At 39.5% G+C, this 21,210-nt stretch overlaps 1 protein-coding gene across 2 annotated transcripts in view; it reads left to right on the forward strand.

The window, feature by feature from the left end:
- The window catches only part of CADPS (calcium dependent secretion activator), a 477,637-nt gene that overhangs the window by 346,428 nt on the left and 109,999 nt on the right, over positions 1–21,210 (forward strand). For both annotated transcript variants that reach the window (XM_069560455.1, XM_069560454.1), the window contains exons 14-16: positions 11,918–12,019; positions 13,226–13,289; positions 13,678–13,801. In XM_069560455.1, coding sequence (XP_069416556.1) covers positions 11,918–12,019; positions 13,226–13,289; positions 13,678–13,801 — 290 coding nt within the window. The remainder of the gene's footprint in view (positions 1–11,917; positions 12,020–13,225; positions 13,290–13,677; positions 13,802–21,210) is intronic.

Raw genomic sequence — 21,210 nt, forward strand, 5'->3', positions numbered from 1 at the left:
TCAAATTGCCAACATCCGCTGGATCATGGAAAAAAGCAAGAGTTCCAGAAAAACATCTGCTTTATTGACTATGCCAAAGCCTTTGACTGTGTGGATCACAATAAACTGTAGAAAATTCTGAGAGAAATGGGAATACCAGACCACCTGACCTGCCTCCTGAAACCATTGTTAGAGTTCATAAATAAAGTGTAATTAAAATAAGGCTACTTGTCACCATTTAATGTGTTTGCTATATGCAAAGTACTATGGGAAGTGCTATTTACATATATTATCTCATTTTAACCTTAATGCATCACTGTGAGATCTGTATTATTATTACTATCACGTAACAGATGAAGAGTTTGAGTCTCAGATAAATTCATTCACTGTCTTCAGTGAGCATGGTTCACATAGCAAACATGGTTGTTCTATCTTTGGAGCTTGGATTGGTAACTTCTCTGCCTTATTACCTGCCCAGCATTAGCACTCTGTATGGTATGAGATGCAAATTCGGCCCACTGAATATGAGTTTCAACATTTCCAGGTGACCTACTATAGCAGCCATCTGAATTAATTAAAGAAATTAATTAAATAATTAATTTTTAAAATTACTTAAAAATTTCCATTTTTGCCCTGAAGATGTCCACAGTCAGTCTTGGCCCACCTGGTGATTTTGACCTTGTAGAAAAAGAGTGTATCTGGAGCTTAGGGCCACCTAGAGGAGACGTTCCTTTGAGCACCAATTAACACTGGAAAATATTTTCCTACCTCTTTCACCGGGATGAACACTGTTTACATGTGGACAGGTTATCTATTCTTTGACTCACAGTAAGAAGGAACCGATGACCCATGGAAACAAATTGCCCTTTAACTGAATTTAACTCAATAATAGATCTCATTCCTATTGTCATCTCCCAACCAACTTTAGATTAGGTAAAAAGTAGCTTTTTGTCCATTGATTAATTTTTTTACCTATTAATAACTCAGCAGCCCCAAACATGGAGGCAGAGCCCAGCCCTGCTGCAGCTAGACATCATTAGTGATCACTCAGGTGCTGGTAACTGAGTTTATCCCATCTTCTCTGAAAGCCTGTGCTACATCTTTGTGAGAGAGTATGCCTGTTATTGTTGTTAGTCGCTAAGTTATGTCTCTCACTTTTGCAACCCCATGGACTGAAACCCTCAAGACTCCTCTGTCTATGGAATTTCCTAGGGAAGACTACTGGACTGGTTGCCATTTCCTTCTCCAGGAGATCTTCCCGACCCAGGGATCAAACCCACATCTCCTGCATTGGCAAGCAGATTTGTTACCACTGTGCCACCTGGGAAGCCTAACACTATGCCTACTTGAATCCAGAACACCTAATCCAGAGTAGACATACCTGGTCAATTTCACTGTTCATGATTCCAAGCAGTGGAAGATAATGGAACCATCGACATGCCTGGAATCTTTTTAGATTCTTGACTTGGGGTGATCTCTTCCCCAAGGGGCACTTGGTGATGTCTGGAGACATTTTGATTGTTACTTTGTGATGCTGTTGTCATCTAGTGGGTAGAGGCCTGGGATGTTTGTAAAGATCCTACAGTGCACAGGGCAGCGCCCTGCACACAAAACCCAGAACATCAAACTTCCAGGTGTTGGGATGAAATTTCTTCTTTTTGTTTGGATTTTGGTTTCTTTTATACAGATGTATTCTGTGTCTAAAGGCTTGACACTGATCTTCAGCTTGTGCAGGGGTTGTCACAGAAATCACATGGGGAGTTTGTAAAAATGGAAAGAATGAGGTCCCATCTTCAAATAATTTGGTTCAACAAGTGTTCGATGGTGCCAGGCATCTTCCCTTTTTAATCATTTCCTCCCCAGGTATTTCTAAGGCATTTGGTCTTCAGATCCTACTTATTCAAGACCTTGGTGGTCAAACTTAGCTGCACATTGGAATCACTTTAAGAGCCTAAAAAAATGTTGATGCCTTAGCCCCACCAGCAGAGGTTCTGATTTAGTCTAGGATATGACCTAAGCATCTTGGTTTTAAACCCTTACATGTAGCAGCATTTAAGAACCATTGATTGAGGGAACATTAGTTTGAACTAGCTCTTTAAAACTGAACCCATTTTTGCAAAGAGAGAGGGGAAAGAAAAGGAAAATGTGAGTACGTTCAGCTGGTTGCTCTTGGCGATCATCAAATCCACAGATGTAAATCGCTATATCTTCTAATTTTTAAATCAGCTCCTAAGGTTGCAGTACTTAATTTTCACCATAATATTTTTAGTCTTCTTTCTAGATGACATTTAGATTAACATCACTTTGGTCACTGTCCCACAGTGACAAGGCAATCAAACAGCTCCGATGATTGCAAGTTGCGTCAATGTTCCTTGGATCCCTTTATTATTGGGATTGGAAATTTTTCTCATTTACATTATTATTTAACATTTCTTGAATGCCAGTGCTGCTCTTCACATATGGCCTGCGGAGAAAGTACATTGTATCAGCAATTAACAAATCCATAATGCCAACCGCCCCAATCCAAAGTAGGCTGCATAGATTAATGCGTCTGTAAGCAGATGTAAGAGGGCATGAGTCCTAAAAATCTCTGAAAATGTGTCCAAGGATTCTTTTGGGAGATGCATTTGAAGCCAAGGTGCTGCTTGTGTGCAGAAACCATGTGATCCCTGTGGCTTAGTAAGTGAGCACTCAGATGGAATTCACCTTCCTCCTGTTACTCCTGTTTCTAAGTCAGTGAGTGACTCCACCCACCCATTTGCCCAAAACAAAACCTTGGGAGCCGTCCTTGATGTCTCCTTCCTCAGCGCATCACAGAGCTTTAGTTACTGTGCCCTGCCCATGCTTTTACATCTCTTTCGAGTCTGCCTACTTCTCCTCACCTTCGGTACCACTGCCAGGGCTCAGGTCTCTATCTTCCCTCCCCTGGACCACAGCACTTGCTTTACTGTCCATGTCCTTGCCTCCAGTGTGGGTCCCTCACTCCCAATCCATGTCATATCATGGTTGCCTTTATTGTGGGGGGAATGCCTACCTAGAAGTAAATGAGTCATTTTGTATCTGTATTTATTTTTTCCTTTTTTCTCCAGTATCTCCTTCCCTCCTTTCCTTCCTCCTTTTCTCTCTGTGTTACACGCACATACAGCCATCAGGACATTATGTCTGGTGCTTTCTAACTCTCCCTCCCCGAAAAAAAGAGAGAAAAGACGATAGCAGGGTAGTTCTGTTTTTACCGGCCTGTGAATGCAGCAGTTTGGTAGCAGGCAGGCATGGGTGGGGGGTGACAGTGACATTCAAACTCCTGGCCCCATGTTACATGCTGACACAGGCCTTATCTCACTTATGGACAGGAGCACCTGGCTGCTTGGCCTCTCAGCTCCGAGTGGGTGGTGGTAGCCTTATACGCGGCTGCGTCATACTCTTTAAATCCTAATGAACCAGCCTCACCTAATTGGATGAAGGAGAGGAGGGAAAAACCAAAGATATTTCATGTAAAAGTCCGCATCCCAAGAAGAAATTCTCTCTAGAGCTTGTATGCTATTTTTTAACCCATGTGACTCTCTTCCTGAAGGAAATTTGCCCCATGAAAATAGCAGATTTTCCAATTCAAACATAAAATCTTATATAAAATGTATTGGATATCTATCCCATTAGTGACTAACAAAAAATCCAAATAATGTGCATTTTCCTTCTAAAATTACACTAGTGTGTCCTCATGCTGTGCTCATTGGTACAAAATATGTTTTCAGATATCATACCCTTTTTAGGGTAGGTGTGATACCCAAAAACTCTGACCACTGATATTACTGCTCTGAACCACTCAGAAATCTTTACATAGGGTCATAGGATATTCAAGGTAGAATTTAAAACCTAGGTGTGTCTTTGCTTGCCTAGAAATAAAGAAACTCATCTCTTTGCTTAGTCCTCAAAAAGAAAAATCTATGTAGTCAAAATTTTAGAAATTGGTCCTTCTCTGGAGAAAGAAATATGTACTCTCCTATAATGCATGCATTTTATATCATTTTTCTAATCATCTCTGGGGCTCTTGCTTCACTCAGCACCTGGGCAGAGCCTAAGCCACTTTAATTAATGTCCTTGCGCCAATAACTTACACATTCTGAGATTGTTCAGTAGAGAGAGACTTCTGTCACTCCCATCGTTATGAGAGAGTAAAGACACCTTCTGATATTGTTGGGTTTTAGCTCCATATTTAGAAAAGCAGTAAACAAGTCACAAGAAACCTGACTTGTGTATTTTTGCCCTGGTCTAACCTCTTTCTCAAATTGACTAAAGCCAGTCTCAAGAATCTTCACTATGCATTTGTAATGTTGTAGAAACTGGTTGCTGTTGCTTCCTAGCTTACTCTTTGTGATACAAACACTTTGATATATTTGTTTTAGCAGCGTGTCTGAGCCCCAGGGCATCCGGGCATAATTAGAAAAGGGCAAGGGCTGGAGGGAGAGGAGAAGGAAAGGGTAAGGCTGGGCTTTCATAATGAAGCAGTGACTACAGGATGTGAGAGTCCTAATTACAATTTATAATTAACCTAGAGATTATACAAACCATCCAGATGAGCAAGTGGGGATGCCTCCTTTTGAGATGTGCTGCTTTGCTGTTCTTAAACGTGGAGTTATTAACCACTTGAAAGAGACAAAGGAAAATATTCCACAATAGGATTAAATTCAAAAGTGTCATTTTGAAAGTTGTAACGATTAAGAATTGCTAGAAGTCAATTTTTAAAGAGAGAGAGAGAGAGAGAGAGGTTAAGAGTGTGTGTTTAGTTTGAATGTTCTATTGAGGGACCATTGCAAGGAACGGCTACTAAAATATTCTGTTCCACTCTGACCCTTTCAGCTTTCATGTTTCTGGGCTGGAACAATTTTGTAGCAAGCAGGATTTGGTTATCTTGCTTGTTTAAGGACATTTTCATGGATCCATACTGCGGTCTGCAGGCATGCATCCATTTGGAGAGAGAGAATATATCGTGTTTACGGTGCCTGCACCGGCATATGTGGACATTTGCATTTGGAGAGAAAGTATATTCCCACTTCAGCTGGAGTTTTACCCCTTGTTGATAGTGATTGGAGCTTAAAGCTGGCTGAATGCAGAGAGGTGGACCAGACACGCTTTCCCCTTTTGTTGAATTCACACATTTCCTTTCACACTGGATTCTGCACTTGATTACCAGATAGATGCAGTGTCAGAACACACCCATCAATTAATCCAATATGTTTCAAATTAATTTAGTAACCTGACCTTCTTGAAATATCTTACATTCCACATGGAGGTTTTGTGGCCCAGCTTTCAATATAGAGAACCCTGTTGGCAGAATAATTAAATGCTAGGACTCCATGTGCCCACCTGGGTGTCTAACAACAATTTAACAATCCCAAAGAGGTCAATTCACTTTCACAAAACACAAGGTAGTTTGAATTCTTTGCCGCAGTTGTTCACACTTAATTTCAAATATCAAGATAAAGTATTTTCACATTAAAAGCCTCATGCTTAATCATATTGGATTAATCCTACAGTAGACATTAAGTAACGGGCTCTAGCTCAGAAATATTTGGGTGAAGGAAGGAGAATTGGCAATACTAGTTCTGAAGTGTGGGCAGCTGGGTTAGGGTCATTGTAATCTGATTTAAAAAAAAGAAACAGAAAAACACAACTCCAGATGTATTATTATTTGTGACATGGCTTAAGATGGGAGGCTGTGAGGAGAATGAAGATGACAGAACTGGTGCTAACCACTGTGACAAGAACTTGAAGAGCAGCCGACGTGACATCTTTCCTATCGTGCTGCCGAAAATGTCAACTTTGTGAAGGACAGTGAGAAAACGGTTTGCCGAAAACTTGAAAGGTGGATTCCGGAGATGCTTGCTGTGTCAGATGCAATATAGTCTGTCGTGGCCCGAGAGACCCACTTCTGGCTCCAGCGATGGCCTGCAGGTGGGAGAGCTTCCAGTCTTCAACAGGGCTCCAAAAATGACTGCAATTGACCTGCATATTGTCTCAAGTTTGCGGGATCATGATATACAAGAAGTGAGTGGTTAGCCAGTGTGCAGTTAGGTGGAACCAGTGACGAGGGATCACATTTCCTTCTTGTATGTGTGTCTGTAAAGCTAGATTCAAAGGCGTCAACATTTCTACTAAAATTGAGCGCGTGGGAAAGGAAGGAATGTGTGCTTTATGCATGTACGTCAGTTCCATGTAAGGAGCAAAAACTAACTCTGGATAATCTAAGCAAAAGAAAGTTTATTGGGATGATGCCAGGAACCTCAAAGGAAGGGAGGGGGAACCTGGAATCAAGCAGTGACTGAAAAGTAGGACACAGGATCAAAGCCATGGTGCCATCCTACCTGCACATGAGAATAACTTAAGGAATGAAACTGATGACGTGTAGGCCTCGATGCCCACACTGAGTCAGAGATTGAGGGTGGGACCTCTCAAAGCTCTCTCCTGGTTCTAAGGTAGTGTCACAGATTAAGAACTACGAACATGGGGAGATGGGCTGGGCAGGGCACAGCTGCTAGCATGAGCAAACCCCACCTGTTTCTTTTATCTTTGCATTGTTTCTTTGATGGAAAAGTTCCAAGGAAGAGTGTCCAGTTGGCTGAGTGTAGTTCATAGTCCAACTGAGATGTCCAGTGACCACCGAAGGGAGGAGCTGGCCTGTATGAAGCCTTCAGCATTGACAGCGGGAGAGTAGGCACCTCAGTTTATGCCCAGTGCAGCCAAGGGCATTCCTAACGAAGGAGATCTAGGTGCCCTAAGGAAATGGCAGTGGGCCCTAAGAAGTACAGAAACAGCAGCAGAAGATGTAACAGGATCCAAGAGAGCAGAGGATTCAGGCTCCTAGACATGTGTCCTGAGTGAAGAAACATCTCAGCCTGGGATTTGCTAGGTAGGAGTGTAAAGATCCAGCATCAGTCCTCCTCTTCTCTCATTCTTTTTGATTCCTTAAGTGTTAGAAGTATTGAGAGCAGAACAGGATGCAGAGCCAGTTTTATGACAATTATAGAATCACCCCCAAATGTTTCCAGAACACAGAAACAAAGCATGGCTTCTGAGCGATACCAGTACAGTTCTTCTGTTTATTTTGCAACCAGAACTGCTTGGAATGGCACCTTGGAAACAGTGCAAATGCCATTTTTGGAAGGGGTTGCTAGCTTTGTTAAGTGGACTGTGTACTTCTTAGAGAAAATCTCTGGTTCCAGATTCACTCTAATCCAAGAGAAATTAGGAACCCTGAACCAAAATACCCTTTCATGTATTCGGCCACCCACCAAATATTTTCTTGCTTTCTAAGGCAGAGGTTCTTAAAGTAAGGTTCTCCAAACCAGCAGGACCAGGGAACTTGTTAGAAAGGCCAGTTCTCAGGTCCCCCGCCAGATCGTACCTCACACACCCACAGTAGGTAGCCCCTCAGTCTGAGGTCTCACAGGCTTTCTGTGTGATTATAAGACAGGCTTGTGTGGCTCCTGTTCTAGGGAAAGTATTTTATTGCTTCTAGGAGAACCATGTTCCCCAGAATATTAAACAGGATTTTTCAGTTAGTAGATCCATGTTAACCTGTACAGTTAACATTGATGAATTATAAGGGTCAATGGAAAAGAAATTGATGTTTGACAGAATTTTCAAAAACTGTGAGAAATCAATGCAGCCAAGGTTATTTTTGCTTTTTAACTGATAGAGTGACAATCTGTGATCTTAGACAAATTCTCTTATTCCTGCATTTCTCTCCCTTGATTTGTAAAATAACATCCCTCATTACTAGCATCATTTCAGGGCAGTTCTGGCAATTACAAATAAATGTGCAGTGGATGTCTAAATCGTGATATGTTTTATCACCTGTTTTTGTTGGTGAACTCTGCACTGTGTGTCTTACAGAAATACAAATCAAAACTATAATGAATTATAGATTAGTTTGTTTCATTTATTTTAAAATGAAAGTGTTCACACTGGCATAGGTGATTAAGAAGCAAATTTAAGAAAAGATAACAATAATTTTTCATTGTTTACCTTTTTGAATAGGGAGATTAACAGTGCTCACAAAGTAGTCCAAGGAGACATGGAAGCTGCCATCTGATACGTTTAATAATTATAAATGTGAATCATTAAAACAAAAGGGGGAAAGCATCAGAAATGTTATGTTCATAATACCATTTATAGTGAGAATTACAAGAAAGCCAGGCACATACTAAATGTTCAGTTTTTATCATCTCAAACACAAATCTGAGAGCTGCTTCCTAATTACCTGATTGCCTTAGAAGGCTTGTTGGGTAAGGAAGGAATGATATTCTTCACACAGAGGTTGATTTCCTAGTAACGGCCGTAGACATCTCTGGCTGCCTTTGTGAAATGGTTTTCAGGCTTTTCTAGGTGATCTGTAAACTCCTCTCTGAATTGTGCCTTGTATTTAATAGCATTTTTCTCTGGCTTAATTCCCCACTAAGAAACAAAATGCTTAAAATGGCTCAATTTTTCCCAAACTGATTGTAGGTAGCACACAAAACAACTGTATAAATGTGTATTCAGTGCATTAGCAAGCTGAATTTTGTGTAAACAAAATCCAAAAGCCATAGCCAAAGGAAGTTTTAGATTATAACAGACCCATGAGATGTTACTACAGAAAGTGTCACATGTATTTTGTGGGGCCAATGAATTCATCCTGAGGTTTAACTACAGATTTGTGGGCATTTCATGCTTAAAACAATTTTTTTTAATTTCATAAATTAACATTTGAGATTTTTCTGAAAATTTAAAAATAAGGGCACATGTATAGATTCAAACTGCCTACCTGGTATTTACTGTTTTGCATCTACTTAAGTTCAGGAGGGTGTGAGTAAATGCACAGTATAGGATTTTACTGTTACGGATATTTTCCACAAAATGGGGGAGAGGAAGTTTTTTCTTTTTTCAAATAGGGCATTTTTAGTACTTAAAAAGAAGGGAAGCTGACCAATAAACCCCTAACAGGAGGTACACTGCTATCATTTGCCAAGTCTTTTGTGCAGTCAGACTGGTCTAGTATACAGGATTTTCCCAACTTCTGCTGGATCCTTGAGAAGGCCTATAAATAAGACCATTTGTTTGGTCTCAAGATGACTTGCATTTGCAAACTGAAGAATGTTCCAATAGAAGTTTCATGGTGACGCACCAATCTGCAAACTGGCTCAGCCAGTAGTCAAAACAAGTCACTACAAGATCTGGGTAGCTGAAGACTTTGAATGGGTCAGATTATCCTACGTCTAATTTGGCACAGATAAGTTTGGGCTATAAATATGCAGCCTTCCTTTGTATTCTCAACTTGAATGGGCCAGAGGAAATAAGGAAAATGTGTGTGAACCTATTGGTGATTCAGAAACATGAGAATACTGGGACTAAACTGAAATTCACTTATTTATGCTGGGTCATTCTTTTTTATTAAATGAGCAGCAGTTCAGTAAGATCAAAAAATAGCCTATGTGGTTTGTTCTTTTTTCTGCTTTTATTGAGATATTGACATATGATGTAAGTTTAAGATGTACAATGTGATGACTTGATACATTTTAAAATGATTATTGAAATAAGGTTCATCAACACCTACATCCCCTCGTATACTTACTGTGTGTGTCTGTGGGTCTCTGTGTGTGTGTTGGAAACATTTAAAATCTACTTTAACACTTTCAAGTAAGTAATACAGTACTGTTCATTATAATCACCATAGGATATATTAGATCCCCAAAACTTACTCCTCTTATAGCTTTACCCTTTGACCAACATTTCCCCATTTCACTCACTCCCCCACCCTGGCAACCACCATTCTACTCTCTCTTGCTATGAGTTTAGCTTCTTTTGATACTGCATATAAGTGATATGTGTTTATCATACACATATCACTGTATATTTTACTCTGTCTCATTTATTTCACATAGCATAATGCCCTCAATGTCCATCCGTGTGGTCACAAAAGCAGTATTTCCTTCTTTTTTGTGGCTGAATGATATTCTGCTTTGTATAGGTCACATTTTCTTTTTCCGTTCATCTGAGTCGATAATATTGTCAATACCCAACTTAGGTTGTCTCCTTATCTTGGCTATTGTAAATAATGCTGCAGTTAATACAAGGTGCAGTTGTATCTTGAAGACTGTGATTTCCTTTTTTCAGATATATACCCAGAAGTGGGATTACTAGATCACATGGCAGTTTTATTTTCAATTTTTGAAAAACCTCCACACTGTTTTTCATAGTGGCTATGTCAGTTTACATTCCTACCAGCAGTGCACAGGGGTTCATTTTTCTCCACAGACTCACCAGCATTTATTTGTTGTCTTTTTGTTTTGAGAACAGCTATTCTGACAGGTGTGGGGTGATAGTTCATTACAGTTTCGATTTGCATTTCCTTGTAGATTAATGATGTTGAGCATCTTTTCATGTACCTGCTGGCTATTTATATGTCTTCTTTGGAAAAATGTCTGTGTCCTCTGCCTATTTTCAGTCAAATTATTTGGGGTCTTTGCTGTTTTTTTATGCGTCCCTTCTGTATTTTGAATAGTAACCCCTTATCACATAGATGGTTTGCAAATATTTCCTTTCATTGTATAGACTGTCTGTACATTTTGCTATGAAGAAGCTTTTTAGTTTGCTAAAGTGTCACTTTTTTGTCTTGTCTGTTTTGCTCTTGTTGTTTGTGCTTTTAGTGTCATATTCAAAAAGATCATTGCCAAGACCAGTATCAAGGAACTTTTCCTCTATATTTCCTTCTAGGATTTTTACAGTTTTGGGTCTTTAGTCCATTTCAAGTTCTTTGTTGTGAGTGTTCTAAGATAACGGCCCAACTTCATTCTTTTGTATGTGAACATCCAGTTTCCCAACACCATTTATTGAAGAAATTGTCCTTTCCACATTGACTACACTTGGCTCCCTTGTCAAGTATTACTTGACCGTATGTGCGAGGGTTTATTTCTGATCCATTGGTCTGTATGTGTGTTTTTATACCAGTGCCACACTGTTTTGACTACTGCAGTTTTATAGTTTGAATTCAGGAACTGAGATGCCTCTGACTTTGTTCTGCCTTCTCAGAATTGCTTTGGTTAGTTGGGGCTTCTGTGGTTCCTTACAGATTTTAGGATTTCTATGAAAAAAAATTCCATTGGAATTTTTATAGGGATTGCATAAAATATATAGATGACTTAAATAGTATAGATATGTTAACAATATTAAATCTCCCAGTCCAAATACACAAGATATTTCCATCTGTTTTCTTCAGTTTCTTTCATAAAGGTCTTATAATTTCTACACTGTCTTGTAATTTGTTCTTTAGTTTCTATATAAGTGGTTAAATTAATCTGAACATCTGTAATTATGGAAATTGAGTCATTTATCAGCATTGAGCTCTGGGAAAGATAGACACTTACAGGGCACCTGGTTTTCATAGGAGTTTGTGTGTGTAATTCAGGAGTCTCAAACCTAAGTGCCTGCAAGAGATTCAGGTAACATAAAGTAGAAATGTGGACTAGAAGACCGACCTGCCACAGCCAAGGGAGAAGCTGTTTCTGCCCCTTGCCAGTTTAATGCCAGTTGTTCCAAATTCTAAGAGAATTGTATTATAAAACTTTCCTAATTAAAGAAACAAATGTGGCAAGCAGTTCAAAATTTTCAGAAGCTGTGATCCAAACAGAAAAGATCTAGAAGCTGCTTTAACCTGCAAGCCACCACTTTGTGCATTTTACCATTTCACAATAAATGAGCGACAGTTCTGCAAATGTCTCCAAATGATAACCTCAGCGTACCCCATCCCCTCTAGTCACCAGCACCGAGAAGCGGGACTTCTCCTAAGGTCACATCGATCACTGTAGTTGTTCTTCTAAAATGGACAGTTTCCTCCTGCTAGAGATTTGATTTGATGGTGTCAGCATATGAGGTTCCCATCACCTCATGACATGTCTCCTTTCAGGCCTGATGGAATTGGAACTGTGACTGTTGAAGAAAAGGAACGTTTTGAAGAAATCAAGGAGAGGCTCCGGGTTCTATTGGAAAATCAGATTACACATTTTAGGTAAGGAGCTGGGGTTAAAGGGCTTTTTAGGAGGATGAGCCCGAGGAGGGGCAAATTAAGGGCTTGATTTTCTAAAACTATAAATCTATCAGAGACACACTGGATATTTAAAAACATCTGAATGAGGACTTATTGTATGGCATGGAGAACTAAGCTCAATATTTTATAATAACCTGTAAGTGAAATGAATCTGAGAAGAAAATATATATATATGTAACTGAACCACTTTGCTGTGTACATGATACTAGAACAATGTTGAAAACCAGCTATACTTTAAAAAAAACTTGAAATAACAAGTGAAAAAGCCAACCAAGACAGAGTTTGCTAATATTCAGGAGACTTAGAAATCTTAAGGTCATTTTATTTCCACTAAAAGAACAAAGCCCTCTTTGTATAAGCTGTCCTGCTCCCTATGTACCATGAGGAAGTGTCTTGCAAGGCTTATGACTGCCCGAAATGGTCACTAGAACTATCTGTATCGTGAAAAAACCTCCTCGATAGGGACTCCCCTGATGGTACAGTGGTTAAGATGCAGGCTTTCACTGCTGTGGACCTAGGTTCAATCCCTGATTGGGGAACTAAAATCCCACAGACCGTGTGGTGCAGCAAAAATAAATAAAATCTGTGTGTGATACACATTAAAAAAAAAACAAAAACACAACCCTGGATAAATCCTTACTGGTTGTACACTCTATGCAAGATACATTGCCAGTAACAAAAGATCAAATAGCAATTAAAAACTACAGTCAAGGCAAGACAATTAGCAGAATCGTGAATTTGCTCAAAATATACTCTTGTATTTCCTATCTTAATCCTCTAGGGATTTAGGTGTGTTTGAAGTTTAGCTTGTTTCAACTAAAACTATTTCTTAATGCCAGTCTCAATAATTATATATAAGGTCACAATTGAGCTAACAAAGAGTTCTCCTTCACAATAGAAATCTAAACAGAACCTTATGTCATCACTGGAAATATTCTTTTCTGTTGCAGACATTTGCAGAGTCTCTCTTTAGTCATTATTCACACATACACATATATATACATTATATACACACATATATGGTGTGAATTCAGATTAACATAACACAACGTGACAAAAAGCATTCTCTGTTCCTCAGAGAGAGTTGCCATAGGAATCAAGTTATAGCATATTTCATGCTAAAATGCAATTGATTCGGCAACCTGAACGTTTTTCTGTCTGTTTTAGGTATTGCTTTCCATTTGGTCGACCTGAAGGTGCTTTGAAAGCTACCCTCTCACTCTTGGAAAGGGTAAGAATGAAAGTAAAAGACAGATGACATGTACACAGAGACATGAACATCACTGTGATGAAATATTGTGGTTGAATGACCTAGTTTCTCATTTTCAGAAGATTTTTTTACCATTCGTCAAATATCAGAATAAATATGAGAAAACTGCCAGCCTCTCAAAGAGTTAAGATATACTGATGATATGCTCCTAACCTTTCCATGAATCATGGACAGGCTTTGACAGCCCAACTGTGCACTGGAGTTTTTTATTTTGTCTCTAACCATGGTACATGATCAATATTAAGTTGCAAAGAGGCATTCACAATTAATTTTAAACTGAATTATTTAAGTATAAATGGGTAACACATATCATTGAACCGTTTTAAGAGCCTTGTTTTTCCACCTGTAGGTCTTGATGAAAGACATTGTAACCCCAGTGCCACAGGAGGAGGTAAAAGCAGTCATCCGTAAATGTCTAGAGCAAGCTGCTTTAGTCAACTATTCTCGACTGTCAGAGTATGCCAAAATCGAAGGTAAGACCCCCTTCTGCCCCCAGTTTTTAATTTAAATTTTGGTATGCCTCCCTGGGGACATCTTTCTCTTTCCTGACAGGCACCAGAAAATAGTGGCCCATCTCTATATTTAAGCTGAAATTTGAAAACACTTGAAATGTGATAGCTTCCTCGGCTGTGGCCACATAAATGAATTCAAGAACAGGGGCTCAGGAAACAGTCTTTGTAGAAAAAGATGTTGAATATAGGATGTTATAGGACAACTAAGATCCTTCTAAGAGTTGGTGTTGGCCCTAACTTTGCTCTGTGGCTAATGTTTTTCTATGAAAGAGCTCTGTAGGATGGCTACCTTCTTTAAATAGAGGAAAACTAAACAGTTTGTTGTCCACTGTTGATTGCATTGGAAGTAAAACAAGAATTGAATAAAGCAACATCAAGATTTTGCTTAACTCTTTCTTGCCCCTTGAACATATCTTGTCTCTTGGTAGCTTTTCAAACTTGATGGCAGGTTAGTGTTCCACTGTCTCTGATGGCTCCTGGTTTGTTATAGATCTTGTTCAATCTTGTTACTCCAAACCTAGGATGGTTGTTATCACTCCCCTTTCAGGTTTTAGGGATGTGGTCACTAATGACCAAGTAATCGTCCAAAGGCACTTTGAGTCCACCCTACTTGAGAAGATATGGTTCTTTGGGACCTGTTTATTTGAAAAGGTATTAATTACTTTTCATTGTTACCCTGTTGGCTGCTATAGGGTGATTTGAAAACCACACCCAACTTGACCCGTGGTGTAAGTGTGTAAATGTGGAAGTTCTGTGTGCAAAACTCAGTGTGTCCGCATTCTGGAATCCGATGTTCTCTCCCTTGTGAAACACCCAATCAATCCAGCAAATACTCATTGTCTGCCTTCAGGACATGACTGGAAAAAAAATAAAACAAAGAGAGAGACCTAATTAACTACTAAAGCCCCATCACTTACCCTGCTAAAGTTCTTGTTTCCTTAGAGAATTAGGTTAAGATCATGTCAAATTCGCAGTGTTCTGTACATTCCATGTCCTCCCTCTCTCAATTTTGTCTGTCTGACAATGCAAATTGTGTACCAGTGGTAATGAATTCATTGTTATGCATCCAGGGAGAAACACTTAAGAATTGGGCACTAAAAGGATGATCAACTCTTGGCTTGGTAATGAGTGACAAAAATAGAGGAACAAGTAGATTGTTAAAGGGCTATATTAGCAAATACTGATTCCAGCATTTACCTTGCCAGGACATAATGATTGGTTGTATTTGTTAAAGTCAACTGGGGACCTAATAATTCTAGGCCAGGCCAGAGATGGGATGGGATCAAGAAACGTTCGGTTGCCTTGTCCACTGACTCGTACGTAGGTCTTGGTCTAGCTATGACTAGTCTTTTGGTAAGATCTGCTCTCTTCTTTCAGATAAATATATCCAAAAACAAACTTTAAGATCTGTAAGTAAAAATGCATTCGTTTCCAAAGTAGATCAGCTGGTCTGTAATTTCCTTTTGTGCCTCAATTCTTCTTGGTTGTGTTAATTATCTTTTGCACTGTGACTTTTAGGTCTGGGGATTCTTTGGAGAAATCAGTCTTTTTTTTCCAACTCTCTTGTCAGAGAAGTACCTCATTCCACACTACCTGCTCTCTTCCGCTTCTCTCCTTCCTTGTCCGTGATTGGCTCAGCCACTTTTTGACTTTACCTCTGCAAAAGTGGCTGTGACGCCAATTTCAAAGCATGCTGGGATTGTTAATTCAGACAACCCAACATCCTCTGGCTGCATGTATCAGGTTTTCTTTCATGAACATAGTCCACCATAGGCTGAGACATGGCAGCTTTAAAGATATTACTACCAGTCAACTTTCTTTTACAAGGTACTGATCCTACCCCCAGAAAAGAAATCTTGACATTTGAGCTTCTCTGTGACCATTAATAGCTTAGTTCCCTGAGAATGTTGGAAAGAAGTTATAGTAATATTGCCGGAGACTATGTTTATGAAGAAATACCTCAAGAGCCTTAGATACTAAAGTCTGAAATCCTTAGTATCTTGGAGCCTTCAATCAATGAAATTCTGTTTCCCTTTATTCATGATGTTTTCGGTCATTGTATTCTTGCAAATTATTCTAAAGAGACGTGTAAAATCATGGTCACAATCTCTCTCGTGACTCACGGCATGCTGAATGGTTAATCCAGTAGATCTCCAATTTTGATACTCCTTTTTTCTTTTATCCTGTGTTTATCCCAAAATATTCTGTGGCTATTTTCCTTTGAGCTAATGTAACGTTTTCCTCTAACCTATGACCTTTAACCTCTTGACCTCTGACCTAAGCCTCTTGCATGCCCAAATCCTCTTTTATAGGGAAAAAGAGAGAAATGTATGAGCATCCTGTCTTCTGCTTGGCCTCCCAAGTGATGGATTTAACCATTCGTGAGTACCTACCACCTCCTCGCCATGCTGTCTTCACTCTTTCTGTTTTCATTATTTCAAGAAAATCCAGATCCAAATCAACTCACTCTCCTTGCTTCAAGTTTTTTAGCATTGGCTTGTCTGTTGATTCTGTCTGTGAAACCCAATGTGAGAAGTCCAGTCACTTTTTATCAGCCTAACACAGGTTAGACAATTAAGCCATTTGTTTGTGATGAACTCAGATTTGTCTGTAAGTTTTTCAGTTATTCTCTGTCTGTGACCTGAATGCATTTTTACTTTGCTTGTGTGTAACCCCAATTTGTAAAGTGCTTGTCACTGGTACACAATCAAAAGATAGCAGCTAGGCGGGGAGCCATGTGTTAGGTGTCAGGAAAAGGACAGTTGGGGCAAAACCGTGCTTTCTTTTCCATGTTTAAGATGTTGAACTGTTGTGGGTAGAAGATCGCACAAGTGGTCCTTTCTATGTAAAATGAGCTCTTATATGCCTCCTGTCTGTTCTCGCGCAAGCTGGGAAGCTTTTCCTTGTTCTTTCTGAAGATTTGAACTTGTCCTCGTCCTCTAAGCTCTGGCTAGAACATATGACTTAATTGTCACTTGGAGAGTTCATGTATGTTTCATAGCTTGATTTCACATTAAAACTTAATTTCACTAATTTTCTATTTGTGCAGCATTTTTCACCTCTGTGAAGGAGCCTTTTTTTGCTGGCCCCCACACTTCCGGGCGGTGGGAACTCAAGGGCAACTTTTTCTTTCCAATATCATGTATCACACATAAATGGGGGGCATTTTGGTTCACTTGCTCATTAATCCTGCATATGTGTTCTTGTTTCTCTCTCTCTTCTCTCCTTGTTGTGCTTTCTCTTTCAAATAGAGAATCAAAAGGACGCAGGTGAACCCATTGTATATGCATTATAAACTGTCAGGACTGTTGAGTTATATTTAGTTTTTTTCTGTTTTTGTTCCTTAATAGCTCCTTAACGTGTGTACTCCCAAAGACTGATGCGGAGTTGCAATGAGATTAAGGAGTTAATTTGTGCTGTCTCACTATATTTCTTGCCCACGAGATGTTGACCTCTGTAGAGCAGACTTTCTGTAAAGGCATAAGCTTCGAAGGGACAGAACTATGGTTTGCTGTGGAGCTTCATTTCATCTTTGGCTTCAAGGACTCCAGTGATTTGGCCTCATGTACTTTTTTTCTTTTTAAAGTGACTGAAGCAAACTAATCTTCCTTTTTGTTTTTCATTTCTTTTTCCTGTTTTCTGCTCTATTGAGAAGTTTGTGTTCTTTGATGAATGTTTATCAGCCAAGGCAGAGAGGAATCGTCTCCGTGTTGTTCTTGTATGTACCATGTGATGGGGCAGGGTGTACACACAGGTGGCTAAAGGGGCCATTTCTAGAATTTTCATGAGAGGAAAGCCCTTAAAAGTTTTCTGGCTATGGCAATTTTCTTCTGGTTTGGTTCCCAAACTTCTGAGTCTATTTTGAGGAAAGCTTGAAAAAATATGTAGTATAGATCATGGTTTTAAGGTCTAAAGACTTCTCCAAAGATAATTATCATCTGAGTAAAGTTGAATGTGTTTCAGATCAGTTCAGAAAGCTTTTTTGAGCACGTGCCAAGCACTAGGCTAGTAATAAGTATTTGAAGACTCACAAACCTATGTTCAAGACATATAAGCTCTTCTCTCCCTGGAAGGGAAGATGTTCATTTATCCATTCACTCATTCATTCATTCGACAGGTGCTTAGTGGGAGCCTGCCATGTGCCAGATACAATGGTAAAACCAGGGACTGTGTAAACAAGAAGAAACAGCTGACACCCTCATAGAGCATATGTGTCAATGGGTAATTAAATGTAAATTACAAATTCTGTGCTCAGCAATACTAATGGGTAGAGTTGTGTGTGAGAGGGCATTGTTGGAAAGCCATAGAAATCTTGGCAGGGATGGCAAGTTTGAACTACATCTTGAAAGGTGAAATAGAATCAGTGAAAAGGAGATGGGATGGAAAAGTGGAGAGGCATCCTAGCTAAAGAGAGTAATATATGCAAATACATAAAACCATACCATTAATAAAAATAGCTAAAGCTTATTCAATGTGTATTACACGCCAGCAATGACTCTTGAGTAATTTATATGTATTCACTCATTTAAACCTCAAAATCTCTTATGAGATAGCTACTACTATTATTCCCATATTAGAAATGAGCAAACTAAGATATGCAGAGGTTAAATAACATGTTCCTAGAAGCCTGAGTGCAGAGCCAGAGTCTGAGGTCAGGCAGAGGCCATACTCTGAACTACTGTGTAACTCAGTGTGGTTGTACAACAGGCTGAAAGAACAGCAGGAGTGGGCACAGTGATGGCAACAGAGGCAGCAGATGAGAGCTCTCTGTACCTCCATAATACAGAGCTCAGATGGTCTCTCGTGGTCCCTGGGTTCTGCACCTGGAATCTGTATCAATTTTTGCAGAGAGTTTTCACAGGAAAAATTCCACATGTCTCCCATCCAAAGGTGACAGAGAGCCAATAAGGCTCTTTAAGCAAGAGGGCAGCTTCGCGATTTGCACTCCAGAAAAACCATACCAGCAGAGATAGAGAAAACAGATTGAGGAGGAGGGAGAGGTGAAAGTGGACCTGAAAGTTAAGATCGCAGCAGAGCTGGGTTTGAAGCTTGGTACATCCCAGGCCCCTTCTAAGCAAAGTAGATCTCAGCTGTAATCACAACCATAATCACTTCTTTCCTGATCTTTACATCTTTTATTTTTACCCTCCCCCTACCTTTTCAGTTTCCTTAGAGTGAACAAAGTGTGAATACATGGATGGGTGTGCAAAACTAACTATGTGGAGGTGGCCAGGCACAACTGGAGTTATCCATACAAAAATTGAGGTGCAAACAGCTGCTGAAGCCTGCAGTCAGACTGTGCTTTGTGAGGCTCCGAGACTCTACAGATGGCATTTTGGTGGACTTATGCTTTCTGTCGGGGAGCATTATTAGAAATTGCATGTTCAATTACAGTATCTCAAAAAAAAAAAAAAAAAGAGAGAGAGAGAGAGATGTAAAAGGCTGTTACTCTATGAAAGAAAAGCTGTGACTTCCGCAAATGAATTCTATTATTTTAAATACATTTCCATTCAAACCGTCACACTTTCTGAACCCAGCAAATCTCTGAGAAAGTCTACACACCTGTTGCTGGTTTGCCTCAGTTCTTGGCTAAATACTTGTATAATTTTTCCTTCAAATACAGCAAGGATTTGCAAAATAGATAGATATATAGCTAGACAGACAGACAGCGTACCCATGGGCCCAAGCACTGTGCTAAGGACTTAATAAGAAGGATCTGATTCATTTGTTACTTTAGTCCTATCAAGAAGGTTTCATTACTGCCCTTCTTACAGTTGAGAAGGCTGAGATTTGGAAAGGATAAATGACATTCTTCAGCAGGATTTGAACCCACATCATTCTTTTTTTTTTTTTTAAATTTTAGTTTTTTATTTTTTAAATTTTAAAATCTTTAATTCTTACATGCATTCCCAAACATGAACCCCCCTCCCACCTCCCTCCCCATAACATCTTTCTGGGTCATCAAACACCATGCTTTTTTTTTCCTTTTATTGTGGGGGAGGGGTCTCCTTCCTCCATTCAGCCTTTCCAGCCAGCAGGATAGCATTTGGATATTACCCTTTCATTCAGTGGATAAATTCAAAATTACTTACAACTTTCATTTCAGGAAAACCACCAAAGTCAGAGCAGTCTTCTGGACCCAGATCATTGCCAGAATCTTTCCCCTGTGAAGTCTTCCTGAGGGCAGTGAGATCCCCTGAGATTGTCAGAGAACTGAGGATTTTTCTTTTCTTCCCAAATGACAGAAACCTTCTAGAGCAAGTCAGATTTATCCAAAGGACTTTCAGGCAGATTCTGTAGTAGTGAGGTTCTGTATCTTTCCCTGTTTCCATCAAGCCTTATAGGTCTGAGTCCAGTTGAAGAAGAAAAAAAGAAACAAGCAAGCTTGTGACACTCAACAGCACACAGTATGGAGCCACTCACCCAAGAGACCAGTGAGGGTAAATCCCATCCCAGCAAGATCCAGGCCATCCTAAATTCCTAAAACAAGGCCCATCTAATACTTCCTGTCTTAAACACCGGGGAGTAAAGGTTTATCTTTTCATCTTTCTTGTTTCAGTGATACATAAACCAGGGTTTCCAAGCCAGAATTATCCTGTAGACTAGTATCTCATCTATACTTTATGAAAAGTGAGGAGGGCAGGGAGAAACATGTTTCAAACACTCTCACCAAGGAAGATCCTGGAGGAAGAGAGGATGTGTTAAAAATATGCCATGAATCAATAAATATGAAACTGACATCTCTTCTCCCAGAACAAAAAGACATGCTGCCGATCACGATAACAACTGTCATTTATTGAGAATTTAGTATGTGCTAAGTAGATACATGCATATCTCATTTAATTTTCACAACATTCTATAAGTATTTTGTTACCATATTTCATTGAATCTAAAAGGCATCAATTATAAGATGCACCATTAATTTATGTAATCCTAAGAATAAAATAATGCTGCCAACTAAATTATGACACACCATCAAATGTAAGATACATCCAATTTCAGAAATGTTAAAATGGGCCTCTTATACTCCATGAAATAAAAAATCACTGTTGTCTGTTGAAATGCAGAGAAATGAAACAGAGATGTTAAGTAATTTGCCCAGGGGCACACAGCTGGTTAGTTGTAGAGACAGAATTTGAACATGAACCTAATTCCAAGCCCACACTTTCAACTTCTATACTATGAAAGACTTGTGATTGTTAGTGATAAAATTAGAAGAGGTTTCTCAATCACTTAATCCCAAACCACCATTTGATAGATGGGGAGACCAAGGCATAGAGAAAAGAAGCCTGTTTCCAAATAAGATGGGCAAGTGAGCAGCTCTTGTCTGGGGTCCTGCACACTCTTTAGGGCCCTCACCCACCCCCACA

Source organism: Ovis canadensis, chromosome 19, assembly GCF_042477335.2.
Source record: "Ovis canadensis isolate MfBH-ARS-UI-01 breed Bighorn chromosome 19, ARS-UI_OviCan_v2, whole genome shotgun sequence".
Classification (NCBI taxonomy): Eukaryota; Metazoa; Chordata; class Mammalia; order Artiodactyla; family Bovidae; genus Ovis; species Ovis canadensis.